General features: G+C 40.7%; 1 protein-coding gene and 1 long non-coding RNA gene across 11 annotated transcripts in view; one reads left to right on the forward strand and one right to left on the reverse strand.

The window, feature by feature from the left end:
• Positions 1-1,979: 1,979 nt before the first annotated feature.
• PCDH15 (protocadherin related 15) overlaps positions 1,980-20,921 on the reverse strand; it is a 695,403-nt gene continuing 676,461 nt past the window's right edge. For 7 of the 10 annotated variants that reach the window (XM_065068168.1, XM_065068170.1, XM_065068169.1 and 4 more), the window contains 6 exons: positions 12,529-12,550; positions 11,160-11,198; positions 10,387-10,460; positions 9,422-9,554; positions 7,054-8,655; positions 4,400-4,558 (listed from right to left, as the gene is read on the reverse strand). In XM_065068168.1, the coding sequence (XP_064924240.1) occupies positions 7,066-8,655; positions 9,422-9,554; positions 10,387-10,460; positions 11,160-11,198; positions 12,529-12,550 (1,858 nt within the window). In that variant the 3' untranslated portion in view covers positions 4,400-4,558; positions 7,054-7,065. Of the gene's footprint in view, positions 4,559-7,053; positions 8,656-9,421; positions 9,555-10,386; positions 10,461-11,159; positions 11,199-12,528; positions 12,551-20,921 lie in introns of all 10 variants that reach the window. The other 3 variants (XM_065068175.1, XM_065068177.1, XM_065068178.1) reach the window with 2 other exon arrangements.
• Positions 3,122-12,053, forward strand: LOC135579823 (uncharacterized). Its single transcript, XR_010473590.1, has 4 exons — positions 3,122-3,295; positions 5,318-5,420; positions 9,392-9,825; positions 11,744-12,053. It is a non-coding gene; the product is annotated as an uncharacterized LOC135579823 (long non-coding RNA).

The raw sequence follows: 20,921 nt of genomic DNA on the forward strand, positions 1-20,921 counted from the left end.
AATGGGCTTTTGAGAACCAGCTGCCTTCAAAATTGATTTGACAAACTCCACTATTCTTGGGGTTTATCAGACCTTGTGTTTATCATAACCTTCTAATAAACACAAATCTTTCTCAGACTATAAACAATGAGACAGTCAGCAGTAACTTAAAGTCACTGTTTCTACATACAGCATTTGAAGGGTCAGTAAACAAGTGTGTGCTGAACAGGAGAAAGCTGCTGCCCTTTTTATTTCTGGCTAGCTGCATGTCTTTGTCCAGCCACGAACTTGATGAGAAAATATTCAACTGTATCCCCTCCATTTCCAGCACAATTATAAATCTTACAAGGTAAGAACCATTTATCACCATCCACTAACTTTAAAATATGTGTAATTACAGAATCACAAAGTTTTGAGTTTCAACTGACATTTGCTAGACGCAAAGAGCCACCGAGATTGTCACACAGAAGCAACCTGGGGATGACTACCCACCACCAGAAACTGGAACCACTGTGGCTTTCATCCATCAGAGAGTCCCTTTGGAGTGTCTGATACTTTCCAAAATGCACTTACAAGGTTGTGACTGGCCCAAAACACCCACTTGCCATTATGTGGTTTTTTTTACCATGTAAGCTGAAATTTGTGTCTGAGATTGGTGCTTTTTTCCCACTGCTAAACATTCAGATTTGTTTTCAGTCTCTTTTCCATTTTGCTGACGGTGCGAGTTTTTCAGTTCCATCACCTGCGTGATGCCGAGGGATCGCTCTGTGACATCACCGCCAGCAGAAGGCACTGAGATGGACACACACATCACCCACCACAACTACGCTGTCCTTTCTCCCACACCCACTCAGGCAAATCTGAGGTGCAAGGACTACCTACCATGAATGCACAAATATTTTAAGCTCCCTATGAGATCCCCAACAGGGCTTTCTTTTCAATCTTGGTCTTTGTAGATGTGCTGAAACAAAGGAAAAAAATAGTTTGTTTTTCTTCTGCCTTACAGTGGGTATTGCACTGCCCTTGTATAGCCAGAACATTGGCCAGTTGGTCCTTGCTTATTCTGAAAACGTAGCAGATGCTGTGCTAAACCACAAAACTATGGGTGCCTGTTTGGAGGAGTGTACAAATTAAATCAATGTCAGGAGCAATGATTGCTGCCTTGATCGGTCAGCCAGTGAGTCGTTCTGCCACCCAGGGGAAAACACTCGTGCCTTGCATCAGCTTTACAAATTGCCGTGGTTAAAGAGCTGTGAATTATATCCCAAGACCCAGATACTTTGTTCTACTTACTGTACCCACCAAAGCCCTGCTAGTACTTCACTTCCCAAAGGAAATGCAGAAGTGTCCTTTTTCCCCTGTATCAGTCTGCAGTCTTACTGCTGCTGAGTCTGGCACCCACTGCCTGCTCACAGGCTGAAATCTGTGTTAATTTACAGCATGGTATCCCCAGAAAACACAGATTCAAAGTCTGCATTTATTTATAGTATTACAACCCAAGGAAATAAAAAAGAAAAAAACACTTCCCCAAATTTTCTGTACCTGTGAAGGATTTCATTAAGCCCTCTCTTTGCCAACAGAATTCAAGTCTGAAAGTGACTGCAAGCTCAGCTAAAATCAAGACAGATTTTAGATAAGCCCCACTCATTGCAAAGATGAAGTTTCTTCTGCTCTTTGCATTGTGTCAACAGTTCTGAGGGCTTGGGCAGAAAAAGGAGATGGTGTTGACAGGTTTGCCTTTGATAAAAGCACACGCAGCGCTACTCCCCACCAGCGTCAGGCCTGGCAGCCCTGCTCAGAGTTACAGCTAAAGCCGCTGACGCTGTGAGTCGCTAGAAAAAGCAGCAATTTTTCTTTTCCCCTCAGAAAATTAAGAGTAGCTGGGAGAAAGTATTTCTCTAAAAAGCATATGACCTTATTGAAGTATTTAGTAAGCAACAAACTGACAGATCTTGCAACAGAAGTGATGCAGTGAAATAATAACAGTAACTTAAACAGGATTAAAATATAACATTTTACTAGTTATTTCAAAGAATAGAATTTTTTTTTCTTCCATCATTCTTATCTATATGTTCAGACTCCAGCTAAACTCCAAACAGCTAGTTTTTGTTAGATACCAAGTGCAAATATGTCAAAATAGAAGAGTTAGGAGAAAGAAATACCCGATCTTTTTTTTTTCCCCTTGCATGATTAGGCTACATTGCATTTCTCATGCCTAAAAACAAGCACCATCTCTCAAAATATTTGGTCAGAAACCTCAGCTTGAAAAGGAGGTATTTGACAGAAATGTCACATTTACATCGGCATAACATGCGAACAGCTTCTGGAGATAAACATTGAGAGGGATCTCGTGGAGTAGAACCTGTGCAAGGGCAAAACACACACAATCACAGTAGCAAAAGTCCATTTACTGCCAGAACAGAGCAGAACCAACAGCCATTGTCACCCAGTCTTGTGATGAAACGCCAACTATAGCAACAGGGAAAGAACAATGATGCCAATCATTTCCTTACTCATTGCACACATTTATCTGTTGACTTTTCCTGTATTTCGAGAGGTATCCATGTTGTTCTCACAACTAGTTTGATCTTACACTGGAAAAAAAGTTTGCGTAATACAATAGGACGCTTTTCTCATGTGAATATGTATGTTCCTGTTTTCTTTCCTGTACCACACTGGACAAAAATACTTTGCTCTGTATTGCTAATGTGTTGTAGGTGTTGGAGACTATGAAGAGTGGCTTTCCTCAGCTCCTTACTCAAGGTGTAACATTACACACTCACTACTTTGAGGTACAAATAGCCATTAGAAGCCAGTGCCAAAATTTATGTAGTGTATTTTACAAGTAATGCTTACTTAAAGTTTTTGAAACAATTTTGTGCGTGTGCTCTGACACCCTTTGCCCTTCACAGATCTCTTTATGCATATTAGCCTTGTAAAACGTTCACTTTTTATCCTCTTCACCACAATCCATTTGTCTTTTCAGCAGGTTTATGTTCAACACTATTGGAGTGGAATGGCGATTGTACCACTTAACCCAACAGCTAGCTGGGCTTGAAAATGTATCTGTCCCCTTCCTATTAATTACTCTTTAATGCCTATTTCTATCTCACAGAGTCGTGTATCATACTGGTGTATTTTGGAGGAATATAGCCATAGGATGACAATTATTGATGGAGCATAAAAACCGGAGCTAAAGACCATATAAAGAAGAAAACAGAACTGATGGGGGAAGAGATGAAAAGATGAAAAATTGACTAGAGAAGAAAATTGGAATGAGCTAATTTACAAAAGAAAATGAACAAACCACAGCCAGGTAACTCTGAATAAGATTAATTGCTACACATTCCCTTCCTCTTTGCAATTTTTATCTTATTTAATCTTCTATTCCACTTTTCTGTGTAACTCTCATAAACTCCAATTGCACTCTCACATAAGTTTGCTAGCTGGGTGTTGAGCGAGATCCTCTGTTTGCATAAATGGGTATATCGCTATCGACTTTGGTACTGTTACTCAAATTTAAGCCAGCCGAGGATTTGCTCCATTGACTTTCATGGATTTATTTTTAATTTATTACTCTGAGTTCAGAATCAAGTGCTCAGGATATAAATGTTGAACATAAATAGACAATTTCCAAATCTAAACAGTATAGCCACAAGTACCATACAGAAAAACAAGCTAGGCATGTATAGAACTGCCTGAAAAGTTAACCGAATGTTGCTGTGCATTTATTAGTAGTTTACTGTTTATTAAACAATAAATCAAGATCCAAAAAACCTAATTAATTTAAATGAAGTCTTGTTTAGTGAAATGGGAGCCTGTCAAAATAGTTGTTGGGGAGAACAATTAAGTGGTACAAATGTGAGTGCAAATTTTTTTTTTAAACTTTAAAGCGTGTCGTTTGTAGTATACAATGTATATGCACAATACAAATTTCATACATTTTCCTCAGTGACAATAAAAAGCGCAGTTTATTATAAACTGAAGTAAAAATTAAAAAAAAAAAAAAAGAAAAAGAAAAAAATCACAGTTTTGTCATTGGTATGTGAAGGTTGTTCCAGGGGCCCATCCAGAGCTCCTCTTCATCTGACTGTGTGTGTTCACTGTGCGACTCCAAGGGCTCCTTGACATCCACATTATCAACAACCGATTCCTGCTCTTCTGTGCTTTTCATTTTGGAGCCCCCTGGCTTTGTTACTAGATTTTCAGCCCCTATAGTAGAGGAAGCAAATGAGACACTGCAAGGTCTTGTGTTCATTTTGTCACTAGAGGATGGTCCCTTTGATAACGTGTTCAGTGGGACATTCTCCTCGTGTGTCACTGCAAGCTTGTCCAGTTTCTTGAATTGTTTCCCCAGCCTCACTGGAGATGTGACTTTTAAATTATTACCAAGGCAAACGCGACGGGTTCTGACAACAGAGCCGTTCTGTGCAATGTAGATGTTCCCGTTGATGTTGTTTTGAATATTGGGGTTATTAAGGCGATTCCTCTGGCTGGAATCAGGAGCGCTGTCTTCTCCAGTGGAGCTGGTCTCATACTCCGGGTCAACTATCAACTTGATCCTTTTCTTTCGGGCCCACTGTTTGACAATAAATAGAAAGGCTGTTAAATCTCAGCACTATTTCTTATATTTCATGCCCTTTTTCTATCTGTTATTTATCTTGTCTCTTATCTAGACACTCATTTCTTATTGACTGTACCCTTCCTCTTAGGTTGTACACAGATACTTAATTGTTTTGATTACCATTGCGTGCCCCTGTCATATATACCTAATGCTTGAACACACAAACTGGTTAAAAAAAGATGGTTAAAAGCTGGTTAAAAACCAGTTAAAAGCTGGTTAAAAAAAGCAAAGCTTGATATCAGGGTTTGTGCCAGTGCCAGTCTAGTGCAATCAAAGGAGGTGCTTTGCTATTAAGATGGTGGAGAAATGAGATGTTAGAATTTCTGTGTTTTTTTAAAGAGATAACGCAAACAATTTCCATGTTTCTGTGACTTTGTACTAACAGCGATTACACAAACCCCACTACTTATTGTAGTTTATAATTGATCTTTTTAAAATCAATGCCTCCTTGCAATATACTGAAACAAGCTACTATCATTCTTGAATTAATAACGGAAACACTGTTATTTCACTAAGGCAGCAGCTGCCATCCCAGTTAACTCCCACTGCAATACATACGCATGCACAAGAAAAGCCAGTTTTGACAGAGAAACTCATGCGAGATACAGGCAGGTGGTGATTACTCTTAAGCTTCTGAGAAGTTACACTTTGTGCAAATTACTTAGATGCCTACTCTTTTGTTCCTGATAAAGACATACAATTTTCTCCACACAGATATATCCAGCTGGATGAAAAGACTGACTAGTTTAAATGGGATTTACGCTAAAACACTGTGTGCAGCTACAAGTTTGTGCTATGTGGGAATACAAAAAAGCAGGTACGCGATCATAAATCTAGTTCACATTACAACTGGAATTAAAGACAGTAGTTGAAAAGTTAATATTGTGCTTTGCAGCTCAACACCAATTGTCCTGCCAGGGTAACGCGACAGCAGGCTTAAAAATTCAAACGTTTTTCTCTACCTCATCTAACAGAGGCTTTCTAGCAGAGCTTTGGTGCAACTGCCAGAATTTGTACTAGCTTTAAGGCACTTGCTCACAAGACTAATCCAATACTGGCTCAAAGATTTAATTTTATTTAGGCTTCTTTTGGCTTATCTGGATAAATCTAAGTGGTTGAGAAACAGCTGTCTGGCTCTTGATACAAGGTAGATAGAGCACAGATAGCTCACATGTGTACAAAGCTTGTGTGGGAGCTCCTTAAGGGGCTACATCATGCACAGGCTGCTGCACGTAAGAGAACACAATGGCCACTTGTGCTGGCAGTAACAGTCCTTCCTACACAACCATCGTCATTTTGAGCGCAACTGTGCTAATGGAAATGCTACAAGATTTCTCTACTGAATTACATCCAATATTCCAGGTTATTGAATTTTAAAAGGCAGATACCAAAATATAGAACATAGGGGATGGTTACCTTCAGCAATACTTTGCTGTTACGTATCTCAGACTTCTAAACAGATGTTTAAAAAAAAATAAAATCACTGCTCACTTTGTACAGAAAAGAAAAATAAAGCTCACTTTGTACACCTACCTCTACATTCCTGTTTTGTACATCACTGGTACCTGAAACCTGAATCCCATGATGTAACAGTTTAATCCCAGCTGTGCTAGTAATACTCGGCATTTTTGGGAGTGTTGTTTTGCCGCTATTTCAGTTGTCCTCCCTGCAAACGGGACTAACGTTTACAGCAGAGAACTCACCTGAAGATTAGCAAATGTTGTACACACGTGAAACCGTGTATCACTTCTAAGTCTTTTCATCCTCATCATCATTCCCAGGCTTCACCAAATTCCATGTTTTGCCCCTCTGCCTACCTACAGTGTTCCATTTTGTGACAGATATAACCTGCATGAACACAGGTTTACCAAGCTATCCTTCACCCCTAACGTGAAATGTGATGTTACTGTGCCTCACAACATGCATAAGGCAAAAAGGATGAAATCTAAGAATCAGCACAATGCCTCTTTAACTACATCACTGAAATGAGCAGAGAAACCCAAGTACTCCTTCCTGCCATTGCTACATGAAAACTAATCCTTCTAGATCCACCACTAAGTATACCTGAGTAGTCTCTCAGAGGAATTCGGTTAGTTTGGTTTTCTACAGTTCTATCCTTAAGACAGCACGTAGGGTTCAAATGCTGAAGCAATAAGCTTTGACATTTTCTTTTTAGCCGTCTCAAGTGTGTATTGTTTAGACTCATAGAATCATTTTGGTTGGAAGAGACCCTCAAGATCATTGAGTCCAGACGTTAACCCACCCCTGGCACTACCCCATGTCCCTGAGAACCTCATGTCCGTCTGTCCAACCCTCCAGAGATGGTGACTCCAGCACTGCCCTGGGCAGCCTGTTCCAATGCCCCACAGCCCTTTGGGGAAGAAATTAAGAAAGATCACACAGAAAGCACAGCAAACAAGATCACTCCTTACTGTAAAACGTCCACCTACTATCACTCCTTTTTAAAAGGATGTGGAATCACCAGTGGTCTCTGACTCCGTAACAGCAGTATCCAGGGTCTCATCTGACTGAGACTGACTGTTTTCCTCAGACATCTTTTTTCTTATTTTCTTTCTTTTCATGTTGGTGTCAGAACTTTGATTCTCAGTATCAGGGGAAGTAGCAGTTTTACCAGAAGTGCGATTGGATGTGCTTTTTGTCCCTTCAGTCCCTTTGGAAGTAACACTGATCTCACTTTCTAGGCAGGAAGATTCATTCTTACTAATAGTTTCCTCCCTCTCACTAGCACCTGTATCATCCTCTTCTGCGCTTTCATCCACGCTATCCTCACCATTCACAGCTGATTTTCCTCTCTTTTCTACAGTAGCAGCAGATTTTGCATAGGCAGATGTTTCAGAAACGGTCTTATTTGAGTTATCTGCCTTCTCACTGGGGCTTGCACTCACTTGCTCCACATCCGCTTGTTCATCTTCTTCTGACACCTCCTCTATCGTGTCTTCTATTTCCAGGCTGGCGGAGGAGGTTTTGCTTTTATAGCTGGATCCTGAAGTTTTCCTGTAGCTCGTGTCCCTGTCACTACCTGATGCATTAGAGCTCATATTTGATTTCTGGCTGGATCGTCTTGCTTTGCCCTGAGAGCCACCTCCCCGACTTTTTATACTGGACCTTTCAGTGCTTCTTCTACTGCTGGACTCACTAGTCCCTGATTTGCTGTAAGAACTTTGCGTAGATGAGCTCTTTGACAGGCTACCATCTTCATCACTGTCAGAGTCTTCCTCATCATCATCATCCTCTTCAGATGAGTCCTCCTCTGATTCACTGCTAGTGCTGGATCCAGACTCGTCATCAGAATCCCCAAATTCGTGCCCAGTTTCTTCATCAGAGTCCACAGTACTTTCAGTGGCTTCATCTTGGTCCAGAGTTATTTTCAAGTAGTCTTTATCTTCCGACTCTGAGCCAGAGCTACTGCTCTTCACTGATGATTCATCTGAAGTGTATTTTCTTCTCTTCTTTTTCTTCTTCTCATAATCACTATCCTCATGTTCACTCTCTGCTGTGATATTTATTGAAACTCCTGATTTTCCTTCATCGCTTTCATACTCTTCCTCTCCTTTTCCTCTTGCATGCACTGAATCTTTGCTAATAGGCTCTTGAAATTTTCTGGAGACACTAATGCGTTTTAGCACATGATTTAGTTTCCTCATCGAAGGTCTGTCATCTGTCGACTTCTGGAAGTAACTCCCCCTGATAATCATGCTTTTCTCAGCATCCACTTGGCGAGCTGACATCAACTTGGCGTAACTGGAATCTTTTCTACCACCTTTCACTTTCTGCAGAATCATGGGGAATATCTTTGCTTTCTTCCATGGAGAATGAGCGGACTCGGTTCTTCTTACCGGTTTGTGAGCACTGACTGCCACACGACTTAAATGCATCACAGCTTTTAGTTTCCTTTTGCCCTGGCCGGTCCTAAGGACTCGTGCAGAGCCGTGTCTTAGGTCCAGCCCACCACCTAAAGGTCTACCTTCTATTTGAGGCCCTGCTCTCTGGCTTATACCTCTGCTTGGAGGACCTCTGCCTTGACTCATCCCCTGCAAATTGTGAAAATGGAACTTGATTACAATTTGAAAAGATAGTTATTGTGACAACTCGTACCCTAAAATAAGGCAGTGACGTTTTTTCCAGCATCAAAACTTAACTTACCTGCTTCAGAATAGCTTCTCACCAAAGTTATGGGGAAAGTTTTACTTCTAGAATAGGCTGGGAGTGCACAACTACCTCACTGCCACAGGGAAGAACACTGGCTCAGAAATGTTCTCTCTTCTCATTTAATTAAAACCCACGTGATGGATTAAGAGGCTAGTATTTCTGAAAATTAGTTTTAAAAAAGAGGAACATTTATGTCAACTTTCTTCTGGCTGCTACTGACATTTTAGAATTTCTTTACGTTCAGTTGTGAACTTCATGGTAACGAGTTTAGGTGACTGCTCTTCTCAGTGGAAAATCACCAGTTACAGGCTGAATATTAGTAATAACCCGTTTGGTTAACAATATAAAATGGAGTTACCTAAGGCTATGGGGATTTTTCTTCAAACTAGAAATCTACTTTGAGAGAAAAACATGTAGATATTAAAAGAAACTTTGAAATTCCTTTTTATTCCTAGAAAAAGGGAAAGAGGTGCTGACACAAACTCTACCAGTCATGAAAAGGGCAAACACTCTGATTGGCATTGGAGGAGCCGCTTCTTTGGTCTACACAGAACACAATATTCTAATCAATTACAAAATACATTTAACAAAGTTTAATTGCCTTTCACCTTGTTGCAGAGATGGAACCATTACACCAGAGACACTTACCTCTTCTGCCGTCGATCCGTGCGGACTATAGTAGTAGCCACCGTCGTTCTCCACCACGACTTCCCCGTACTCGTCATACATCCCCGAAGGAGACAGCAGGCGGCGGCGGCTCCCATACTGCGGCAGCTCGTACCTGCCAAAAACACCATCGTCTCTTCAGAACGTGCACCCACATGTTTGCCTGTCTCTGCATACAGCAACAAATGCACACTCTCGCTTCCCACAAGGAAAAGGATTTCTTTGCTCTCTGTTCTCTCTACCTTTAAAAAGATGGTGATTCTTTTTTTCCTTAGCATAACACAATCTGAAAGCTCTTCCTATTGCAATTGGCCACAAGCCCCTTACAACTGCGAGCTCTCTGGGATCAGTTAAGAATCCATCAAGTGCAATGACCTTCTTTCCAGGTACCTGATTTATTTGGGGGATCTTTTTTATGATTAGGGAATGAAAGTGCAGGTTCACTGGGATCAGCTCTGGAGAATCCCCATGAGCTTGTGAGAACAGCAACAGTCCCTGCAGTGCTTGCAGTCAGATGGGCATTATCAGAACATGCAGGAGGAGGTTTTTCTAGGTAAATGCAAAAGGCCAGACGCTGGTAGGAACTGGGAGCAGAAAGTATCAGTCACAGAACTCAGGCTGGTGAGCCACAAAAGAGGAGGAGATGATGGAAATTAATCTCTCCAACAGCAGAAATATGCAAACAAAAAAGTGCCTATAAAACTGGTATGATAAATGGAGTATACACTCTGCAGCGTAATAATTAGATTCCTAAAGAAGCAGGGAGTTATACAATGCCTCCTTAACTGCTGAAAAGGGTTTTGTTGTCAGCGCACGCCTTTGTGGATACAAAGATTAAAGTAATCCTGAGCTGAAGGTAAGTCTTCAGATTAGACGTTGTAATGATCAACATCACCAACCTGGAAAAGCAGCATTTTCAGAAATATATAGGGAAAATGACAATATACCCATGCTCATAGCTGTAGTAATCTTGCCCATAGTACTCCTGGCCTGGATCAATTCCAGACTCCATGCTTAACTCCTGCCAAAAGAGAAACACTGATTGAATGCAAAGAGTTATACACAGTAAAGACTGATGAAAAAGACACAAAGAACAGTATCTTAAAGTGAAAACATCCAACATAAAAAAGGATAATAATTTGAGGAGCACTGGCAACTGTCAAAAACCATTATGAGAGGCCATCAGGAGCTTTGAATGACATTTTCCCGGTGTACTCCCTGGGAGGGACTGTTTCAAGTCAGCTAAATGAAGATGCTGACCTGCTGTGGGACACTGTCTCACCCTGTACAAAAACCTCCTTCAGAACACACAGCAGTGTCTAACGCTTTCACTGCTTGGCAGGCCAACCGCTTAGTTCATCTCTAGGTACAATAATCAATTTGCAGTTGATTGACATCTGAAAAAATAGACTGCAGTTGGTCAGTGAGGAAATGATTTGGTCTGTGAATCTGGACATGAAACTAGGAAAGCTTTCAGTCTGTGTGATGAAGTCTATGGAAGCAACTAAACAAATGCTCAAGGGGAAAATACCAAGACATAGTAAATTTAAGGTATTTAATTAAAACAACATAAATAGGATAACGATGTCAGGACTTTACTTTTCATCCAAAAGAGTCAGAGGGGGAAATACTACCTAAGACAGACAGGCTTTTATTAGGAAATTATGTAAAAGCCATTTTAAAAGTTATAGAATAATTAAGAAGCAAAAAATGGTAGTACCTCTGGTCTGAGAAGAGAAGGTCTCAGCAACTGCTGTTGCTATGAAAGAAAATTAGAAAGGGGTTAATTAGGCAGCAACAACTAAAACGCACAAGTCATTTGAACTAAAACTGGAAAGAAACCCTAAAAAAGCACAGCTCCTTCTGAGCCTTTTGTACGGCAGCCACCCAGGTACATCCTTACTCAGTGAGAAGCAAAACACTGCGAAGCACCTCATGTGCTAAAATCACTTTATGTCCACTTTTACTTTTGCCTAATATAAAATCAAATGCCCAGTTTATGTGGTGATTCTCTAAATTATCAAACTCAAGAACTTCTGCCAGAGCCCAAGAGAACTATGGTGTGGTGTATGTTGGAGGCAGTGGGGAGACAACAGCAGACAAAAAATTATCCCTGAAGTGACTGGATTTCTTACCGAAGCTTTTACTGCAACACCATCACTCTAATTCTCTATTTACTTCTGTGGCTTTTAACTGAGTACCTCCCAACCACAAATATACTTTAATTTACAATACCAGTAAGACAGCGATGGATTATCTTGCCTTATTTTCTCTACAGCTTATGTGTGATTTCTTTCCATACAGGGCCTGCGGTGAGACAAGGATGCTGACACAAGGGAAGAGACCCTGGGAGGCTGCACCAAGAGGACTGACATGACGATACGGCCCCTCTCAGGTGTGCACAATTAAACACCGCTCATTTTTGGCAGTCATGTTGTTAATTACTCTGCATCTCCAGTTTTCTGCAAAGGACAGACTGATACACCTCACTTGCTGTTTTGTAAATTAGGATCAGGTTTTCTCAGGAAAATCAGTTACCATTGTTCCCACACTCCTCCCAAAACCTGGTGGCAATACTTCAGCCAAGTTTCTTGGCCAAAACCAAAACATGAGAGATGGGGAAGTTCTGTATCTGAATGAAGAGACAAAAATAAGCTCTGCAAAAGGAGGAAAAATCACAACCCAACAGCGGAAAGCTTGCATTTGTAAAACACTCCTGAATAAGGATTGGTAGGCTCCAGATTAGTAAAACTGACCTCAGCAGTAAAAAGCGGCCTTTACGATAGAAATGTATTTTGGAGAACTTTCCAGTTATTAAATGATTCCATTCAGATTTCTGAAGGAAATTCTCCATGTTACTCATTGCTGGAGAAAAAGCTGCAGCCAGGACAGGCTACACCGAGCTGCAGAGGTGGTGGAGGTTCTGGTTGTGCCACGATGGTTCCCAGACCCCAGGAAATCTTTTTGAACCACTTTTATCTTTCTGGCCTCTAAAACACGCAGCATCAATGAGCTTAACAGTATAGCCTGTATGGGAAAAGTATGTTGATGCGATGAATATTTTAAATGTAACTGGGGAACAGCCTTACCTCTTGCTGTGCGTATCCTCGCCTAGAAGTCGGAAAAAGAAAAGAAAGTATTAGTATACTTCTGCAAGACTACATAAAGATGCATATTGCCATTCTTTCTGGAGAGAGGTGAAAAGATAATGTAATTAGAATTATCACTAGCAAGAAAAGAAATACATATCTACAATACAAACTATTATTTTCTTTCAATTTGCTCTGGACATACAAATCATTGCATGAGCAAGGCTAGGGAATCTTTGGGATCTTTTCCTGCTTTCGATTGCAAATGAATGAGAGGAAATCCCCGAAAGCCAGAGAGCCAGGGCACTCAGTGAGGGGAAGGGGGCGGATGCTGAGTCTGGCTCTCCCTGCGCTCCCTTAAGAGCTCCAGCCCTGGCACCTCCTCTGTTCTCTTGGAGACCATCTGCAAAGAGTCTCCGTTATTTCACGCAGCTGCTTAAGCAGTGAAACGGTTTCTCTTTTCCTTCTAGACTTTCTGTATCCACTTGGGACTTGCTAGAAATCAGCCTGAAGCTTCTATTACTAATTTCTTGTAACAGCGTTGTTATTAACATTACACATTCTCTAACATTTGCTCGGCAGGGGGGAGTTAAATTCTTTTTGCTATCTATCATTATTTTGCCTCGGGCTTTGTGCTTTTGATCTTACTGGAAATTCTTTGTTGTTTTAATTCATTTTCTTGGAGCCATTCATACGCATGACAAACACACTTAGGTCTATCAAGTTCTCTACTTTCACATTTTGTGTCAGAAAATTAAAATGCTTTACACAAAACGATGGAAGAGCAATTTAGGTCTTAGCATTATTATAAAGGATAAGCCTTGATTATTTTTTTGTTTTGTTTTGTTTTAGAAGCCAAGGGTAAATGCTCAAAATTATGTTGAGCTTAACCTAGTACAGATGGCAGTCTATGGAAATTCTTCAATTACACTTGAGTAAATAATAAAGAACAGAAATCCTTTTCATACTTTAATATCACCATCTATAAAAGTTTTATATTAATATTCAGAACATGAAATTGATTATCAACATTAAACTAACGCTGATGCCTGTAAAATATAAAACTAAGGAACAACTGAAATAAGATTTATCATCAAAAGATGATGTGTGACTTTTTGACGCCTGCTTGAGGAACACTGTGCTTAGCTTCCATTTGCCTTTAACTATCTTTAGATACAGAAGGTCTTGTGTTGCACAGAGCCTAAATAAGCCTATTATGCTTAATTGCTCTCGACTAGTCACTATATGGAAGATTAAAAGTACAATATAAGTAACTCTAATTAAATTTGGAATTCAACTTTCTTAAAAATAGCACCACGCTGTGTTTTCACAGATGTTTATACTTCTCTTAAAGTTTTGTGTGGCCATGACTGTAAGGCAAAAAAAGCCCCCAAAAGACACAAAAATACACGTTCACTCAATACGGCACAAGGATCTATTCTGACAAAAAGTACATACTGCTGGTATGTAATGTGAAAGATCAAACAAGAATGAATTTACATGTACAAAATGTGCCAACCTTGCACAGGTCTGTGTTGCTAACAGAGGTTATAGGAACGGTGATTTACCTAAAGCATCAATTTTCCCAATTACTGGCACCCCAGCAGGCATTTCCCATTGCATACTTTGTATCTGTTTTCATATTAAAAGCATCATAAACCCCAAACACTACAGATGCTACTTATCAAATTGCCCCGACTCTTAAAATTGATGTTTCCTGCAGTTCAGGCAGCCTGAAGAGGGGTCAATAAGCTTATATATGCTCAACTTCTTACCAACTACTATAGGAGTTATAATACTTTGTAGTGCTGCAGAACTGAAGTATCATCCAGACATCTCAATGGGACAGAACTATTGGTACACTTTCTTTCCCAGTCTAATAGGATGATTTTTTAACAAAGGCTATTAAAAAACCACCAGGAGAACAAAGGTTGCATTAATTCCAGACACAATGAAACCAGGCTTTGTAAATTTTCCAACTCAAGATTCCAGAATGAGAAAGCAGCTGTTCCTCATTAGTGAAGAGCTGATTACCATGATTGCCCCAGACTCTTCTGAGACTCATGACACCAAATATTCAAAAGGAAGCTCCTGTGTGATGTCCATTCTTTCTGCTTAAGGAATGCCACAAACAACGGTATCCGGACAGAACCTCAGGAGTTTATGCTGTGGTTTACTAAACACCTGCAACTAGACACTGCAAAATTAGGTCATATTTGTCTAGTATTTCACTGGTGAATGTCATGAGTTTCACAAAAGCATCTTCACAAAAGCTCTAAAGTGGGATATGGGTACTTAAATCACTTAAATTCAATTATCTGTCTTAAGGGTTGGTCCACTTAAGAGTGAAAATCAGAATAATTTGCGCCGCTCATCTCTGTACACTGCCCCCTGTCCCCATGCCAGGACCGTGGCAGACACACAGGAGTGAGTTCATGGCTAAGTCATCTTCTGCTTTTGGCTCTTAAATCTTAAGTTTCCCTTCCTAATAGCTGCTGAACTTTAGCAATTTGCTGCTGGTGCTGCCGTAGTGCCACTGTTGGAGAATTTCACCTCATTGGCAGGTATTCTACATCTCGTAAATTAAACAGGTTCTGTTACAGGAAGAAAGTGCTGTGATCAATAATCATTCCCCTCACACATGTAGCTACTGTACACGTCACGAAACTACAATCTAGCCCAACAAGAGTTTTAAGCAAAGAAAAATTCTATTGTATCAGTGAAACATGTGATGGAGATCATGGAGTTTGGTGCTGGGACAAAGAAAGAGAAGCTACCTTCAACAGTTTCCGACTGAAGCATCCATACATGTCCTAACTGCAGATTGGAAAAAAAAACAAAAAGGAGAAAAGAGAAAAAGCCAAGCACCATGGAAATGCTGAGCATTTCTACACAGTCTGATAAGCAGTTAATTACCTTTTTGCTCAGAATTACAACATTTGCTACTGAACTGGGGTTTTAGTTTTTCTTCATTTTGTCATACCTGCCTTTCACAATAAGCTGCCAAAAATTGGCATTTTAAACATGAATATTTTTCATTTTTGCAAAAGACTAAAAGGAAATTTGTACATTGAACCAAACTAGCATTCATTTAAATGCCAAAACTGCTTTTACTTACCGTTTTCCAAAGGACAAGCTTATTTACTATCATGGACATATTTAATGTAAAGGTCTAATTTAGATGACTGTGAGCAAAAAAGCCAGTAAGTAAATCCATATTATATGGATTTTTACAAGTGCTTGAAAAACCTTCACTTGGTGACACTAATCAGAATGACTTTATTACCATTTAAGATAAGCAAGATGTTTCAGCTGTAAAGCTAATGGCAAACTAGCATGAAAATTAAAGAGAGAGACACCAACAACATGCACATGCAAAGTAAAAAAAAAAAAAAAAAAACAAATAAATGCTTTGTACATTAAAGAAATTTACAAAATAAAAACTTTCAACATGCAGTTAATGATATAAAAAAATGCAATGGAAGGCAGAACGTAGGTAATGGGGGGAAGAGCAGCAGGTTTACTGACAGATCCAGGGAAAACCCTTCTGATGTAGAGCTGCGAAGGCGAGCTGCAATCACGCTGCCAGCAGAGCGGAGCGCGGCGTCACCTCCCGCTGGACGCGCCGATGCGCTGCTGCAAGAACCGCGGCTCGTTCTGAGCCTGCTCGCTGCCAGGAGCTGCTTTCTTTGACATCACATATTTGATGGTAAGATTCCTCCCAGGTGGTACGTTTTATGGGCATAGCAAGAGATTCCAATTACAGCTGCAGAAAAATCACTGCGTACTGATATTACCTACAGCAAAGGCTGCGGAACGTACAGCGGTATCAAGCTCTGCTGTCTATGCCTGATCCTTGGGTAAAAACGGACAGTTTTCCCCAAGATTTTTTTTGTAAACAGACTAAGAACCAGCATCACAGAACAAAAAGATGTAGCTCTGAGAGAACAACTTGTAGAAATATTATACATTACAAATTGGCGAGTGAACAGGAAAGACAGTGTCTCTCAATTTTGGGATTTGGACTGAGGAAGTAGTGATACACAGCAGAGAAAGGGAAAAAGTCTGAATTTCTGGAGAGTCTGAGGCAGATACCACGTGCTGCATTAGAGTCATCTCACTCGAAACGTTACATGCAGAAAACATCCAACCAAAAATGTCACAGTGCTGTTGACTGAGATGGAAAGCGTTTCTCAAGCTCCTCCACAACGCAGCTCAAGTTGCCGTTCTGCTGGTTGTGCTCAGCCGCAGCTTCTGGAGCTGGTGGCTCTGGTGTGGCAACCGCCTTGAGCTTTGAAACGTGCTTGGGCAGAACGTGGTTTTTGTCTATTTGGCTGTACATGTTGGCCACAGACTTTTCAATGGCTGCTAAATTCTGAATGTTTTTAAGAATCCCTTTGAGCTCCCTGCGAGGAGGAGGCTCTGGCACAGGGGCTGGCGGTGGGACAGCTGGCTGTTTGGCAGGGGATTTGGAATGCTTGGCAGGGGAGAAGCGCTGGGGGCTAAGAGGAGATGAAGAAGAAGAAAGAGGAGCTACGGGCAGAGGCGGAGGATGCGGTGGCAACAGAGGAGGGGATGGAGGTGTGGGGGGTGGTGGAGGTGGCAACAGCGGAGGTGGGGGGGGGGGAATTTTAGGTGGATCTGGAATGCTTCCTGTGACTTCTTTGGGCTGAGGAGCCAGAAGACTTTGGCAAACTGATTTCTTTATCCTAAAAGATGGAGGAGTTGGTTTGCGAGTTGGTGGAGGAGAAGGTTCTTCAGGATAGTCATGGTGAGTGATGATGACAGAGGGGAGTGTGGAGGACTCTGGTTCAACAACTTCAGCACAAGGTGTTGGAGAGGACAGAGAAGAAGAGCGAAGGTGAGGAGAAGAGCGAAGGTGAGGAGAAGCAACCACACTTTGAGGAGACGACTCTAGCACGTTCTCTCCTTCTTGGAAACGGATGCTGGGTGTTGGCGATCGGAGGGATCTCACATCAGGGGACTTCACTTGCTTCATCTCCTGCAAAGCCTGCTGCTCAAACTGTCTTGCCTTCTCTTTCACAGTTAACTTGGGGCCACTTATTTTTTGAAATAGCGGACTGCTAATATCAGCACCATCTTGATTTTCAGTTCCTTCGTTCCCTGCTTTGAGTCTTTCCTGCTGCCACTGAACAGGGTCCATGACCACTGGCCTGCTCAGAGAGCCAGCCGCGTGTCTCCTATTAAGGTGAGTTGGCACCGTCCATGCGCGGTGACCGCCCCCCAAAGAGGTGTCTCCCAAGACAAGGCTCGAAGGAGAAAGAGTATCTAGCACATCGCTTCTTTTCCGTAGAAACTCAGCAGCAGCGGGACTTTGGGCGACACCTTCCACATATAACGGGTTTTGAGTAGTTAATGGGTTCTCATCAGATAAAAAAGTAATGTTACTTGAAGATTTGGGGAGATTATTGTTCAGTGATCCATTGATATTAGATTGCTTGTGAGCCGCAATAGCACGGGAAGCAAAGGTGCTTATAGCTCTCTGACGGTCTCCTTCTTCTAAGACTGACTTTTTTCCCCTGCTTTGTTGGAAATGGTAGAGAAGAAAAAGACTTGAAAGAAAAGAAGATAATCACATGTGAGGAAACATGCATGGACACAGATACTTATGAAAAGAGAAAAAAAGAACTTATGGTATGAATCAGAGCAAATAAATTACTTCTAGCAAACTACTACTATCCAACAGAAAGACCACGTTTACCAGACTACTGGGCAAGACATTTACTTCTGCATCTTCTTTAAGGGAAGAGGACTTGAGGAGGAAGAAAAATTAAGTATTTCAGCTACTCAGCAGTTCAAAAATATCTTAACCTCTTCTTAAAAAAACCCTCTAGATTTCAAAAATATCAGTCAATACTGTACCCTATCTGCCAGGGACACAAAACATCAACACTACCTCGTTATGTGATACTGTTTCTCTATGAGATAATCTAGACTCATACTATGTATACTCTATGCAGGTATAATTGTGTCTCCATCATTCAAAAGGCAGTGGCACTGTGGCATGCAGCCCTCACAGAGTATTCACTTTTAGATATATATATATATATATATGGGCCAATGGGAGCTGAAGCCAGTCAGCTGAGATGCATCTTGTACTCAGACCATCCTTCTGAGACTGATTTATAAAGAACTGCCAAGCAGGGCATTGGGTCTTGCATTTCGGATGCACATACGGATGCAGAAATATCATTGTGTCTGGATTTCACCTCTGCACCACGTTAACCCAAGTTGGTTAATGCAGTTGGACTACACTGAATTTCTACCCCCAGAGGAGGAGGTCTCACCATTTTCTGGAATTCATCTAGTGCCTCATTAACCTACACTCCTCAAGTATTTGTAATACCACAAACTTCTGAACAGATTTTAAGATAAATAGTATTTCAAAATCCATATCTACAAGCTGCCAGCTAGAAATGCGTGTCCTTAGAACCCTATTTTAAATAAGGCTTACCTGAGGCTGAAAAGACTTATTTCTCCTCAATCTGTGACAAATTTAAGATACTGGCCAACATCAGACAGAACTAAAACCAAAGCTTGTCTTTTCGAAGAGAAGGTTACCCTCGTTAACAACGAGACTGAAACAAAATGTGTTTCCATTGCTGCCATTTACAAATTCATTGCAACTAAACAGACATCTGTCTAGCATGGGGATGCAAAACCAAAACCCCTAAACAGAACAAAAAAACAGCCTGAAAAAGCTCTCTGAAATATTAAATACATCTATTAGAGAGGCTATAGTGAGGATATGATGGCATAAAGGGACATTATGGTAGAAATGGGGTATTAAGACTGAATTGCACTTCCGTACAATTCACGTAAAGCTTCACTACCTCTGGAACTCCACATTTTCAATGCCCCACTTAAAACCTTCCTGTTTTCCACAGTTAAACAACTGCAGCTGAAGTATAAGCATGAGTAGCAATGACTTCTACACACACACAAAAATAAAAAAAAAACATATAAAACATTTTTAGTGACTTAAAGCTGTCCAATATTTTCATACAAACCTTCCAAGTTAAAAATTCTAAGTGTCATCTCTAACAAAATTTGAGCTGTATTCTTCACAATTTATATTAAAAAAAGCATTAGGCTTTATTAACAAAAGGAGTAGGGGAAAAATTGCATTTTCACAGGATTAAATGAATGCTGGAAGATGAACGTTTAGATCTCTTGCTCAGATTGCTCCCTCTCTTTTGGTGTTGTATTTTCATATCTCAGACGATATTACCTACTCTAAATTAATGGAAATTTAGCCTTGAGTGGTTAAATATTCCATAGCAAAACTAGAAGAGAATTTTAAAGAACTAGATACTGGATAGGAGTCAATTAAGAGAGATTAAATCTCCTCTAAGTTATTTAATATGTAAAAGTCCCCGGAGGCCTGTATTTAGTCATGACACACATTTGCTTCCTAACTGTTGCCTGTTGTTTTGACGGGGAGCTCAGCCACACAGAGAAACTCCAGCGTCCTCACGGCCACCGGGACCCGAGAGGGGCGACGAGAACAATCCCAGCACAGGGATCGCTCTCCCAGCTGCAATAACACCCAGCGAAGGCACCAAGGCTCACAGTGCTGAATAAACTCCCCCCAAGCACAGTTCTCCAAAAACCAGTCCACCTAAGGCGGACACAATGGAACTGCCTGAAAAATAACTGACTTCACACCAATAATAAACTATTTCTTTACTTTGAGGTGGGTCGAGCACCCTTGATATGTTTAGAAGCGAGAGAAAGAAATGATTCTGAACTTGAAGGAAACCCTCCAGTAGGAGGCCCATGCAAGACGACATAACCTTTCTGCTAATGGAACTGATTATTTCCAAAGCTCCATGGTTCCTTCCACAATTCACATGACGCCTCTCAAGGCTGAGGTTATCCTGCAGTCTGGTTATGTACAGGTATTTTAATCACCGTGAAACATCAGCTCACCAGTCTGAAGCACATTTCTGTAAATTGAAAGAAAAATACCTGCCTTGCAAGGAATTGTATGTAGCAGACAAGAAGCATTTTTCTTGCATCCAGTTGTGAGATCTGAAATCCATGAACTGAAAGGAAACCTCTGTGTACACAGTGGTGTTTTGGTTTAGGTTTGATTTTGTTTTTTTAAGGTAGTAGGATGATTTGGCTTTAGAAATAATACCATTCAAGTTCAGCAATCATACTTCATCTCTCCGAGAAAAGGATAAAGAAGCACAGAAGTATCGAAACTTCACAGTAAATGTCTTCCCTGTGCTTAATCAATGGACAAATAAAATATGAGTTTCAGATTGCAAGGTTTAATGGGAATTACTGAAAGGAAAATTAACTACTGTTTCTACTAGCTACAAATATTAAGACAATGAAATGAGCTTACTTACTGATGCCTATGT

Source organism: Columba livia, chromosome 6 (genome assembly GCF_036013475.1).
Source record: "Columba livia isolate bColLiv1 breed racing homer chromosome 6, bColLiv1.pat.W.v2, whole genome shotgun sequence".
Taxonomy (NCBI): Eukaryota; Metazoa; Chordata; class Aves; order Columbiformes; family Columbidae; genus Columba; species Columba livia.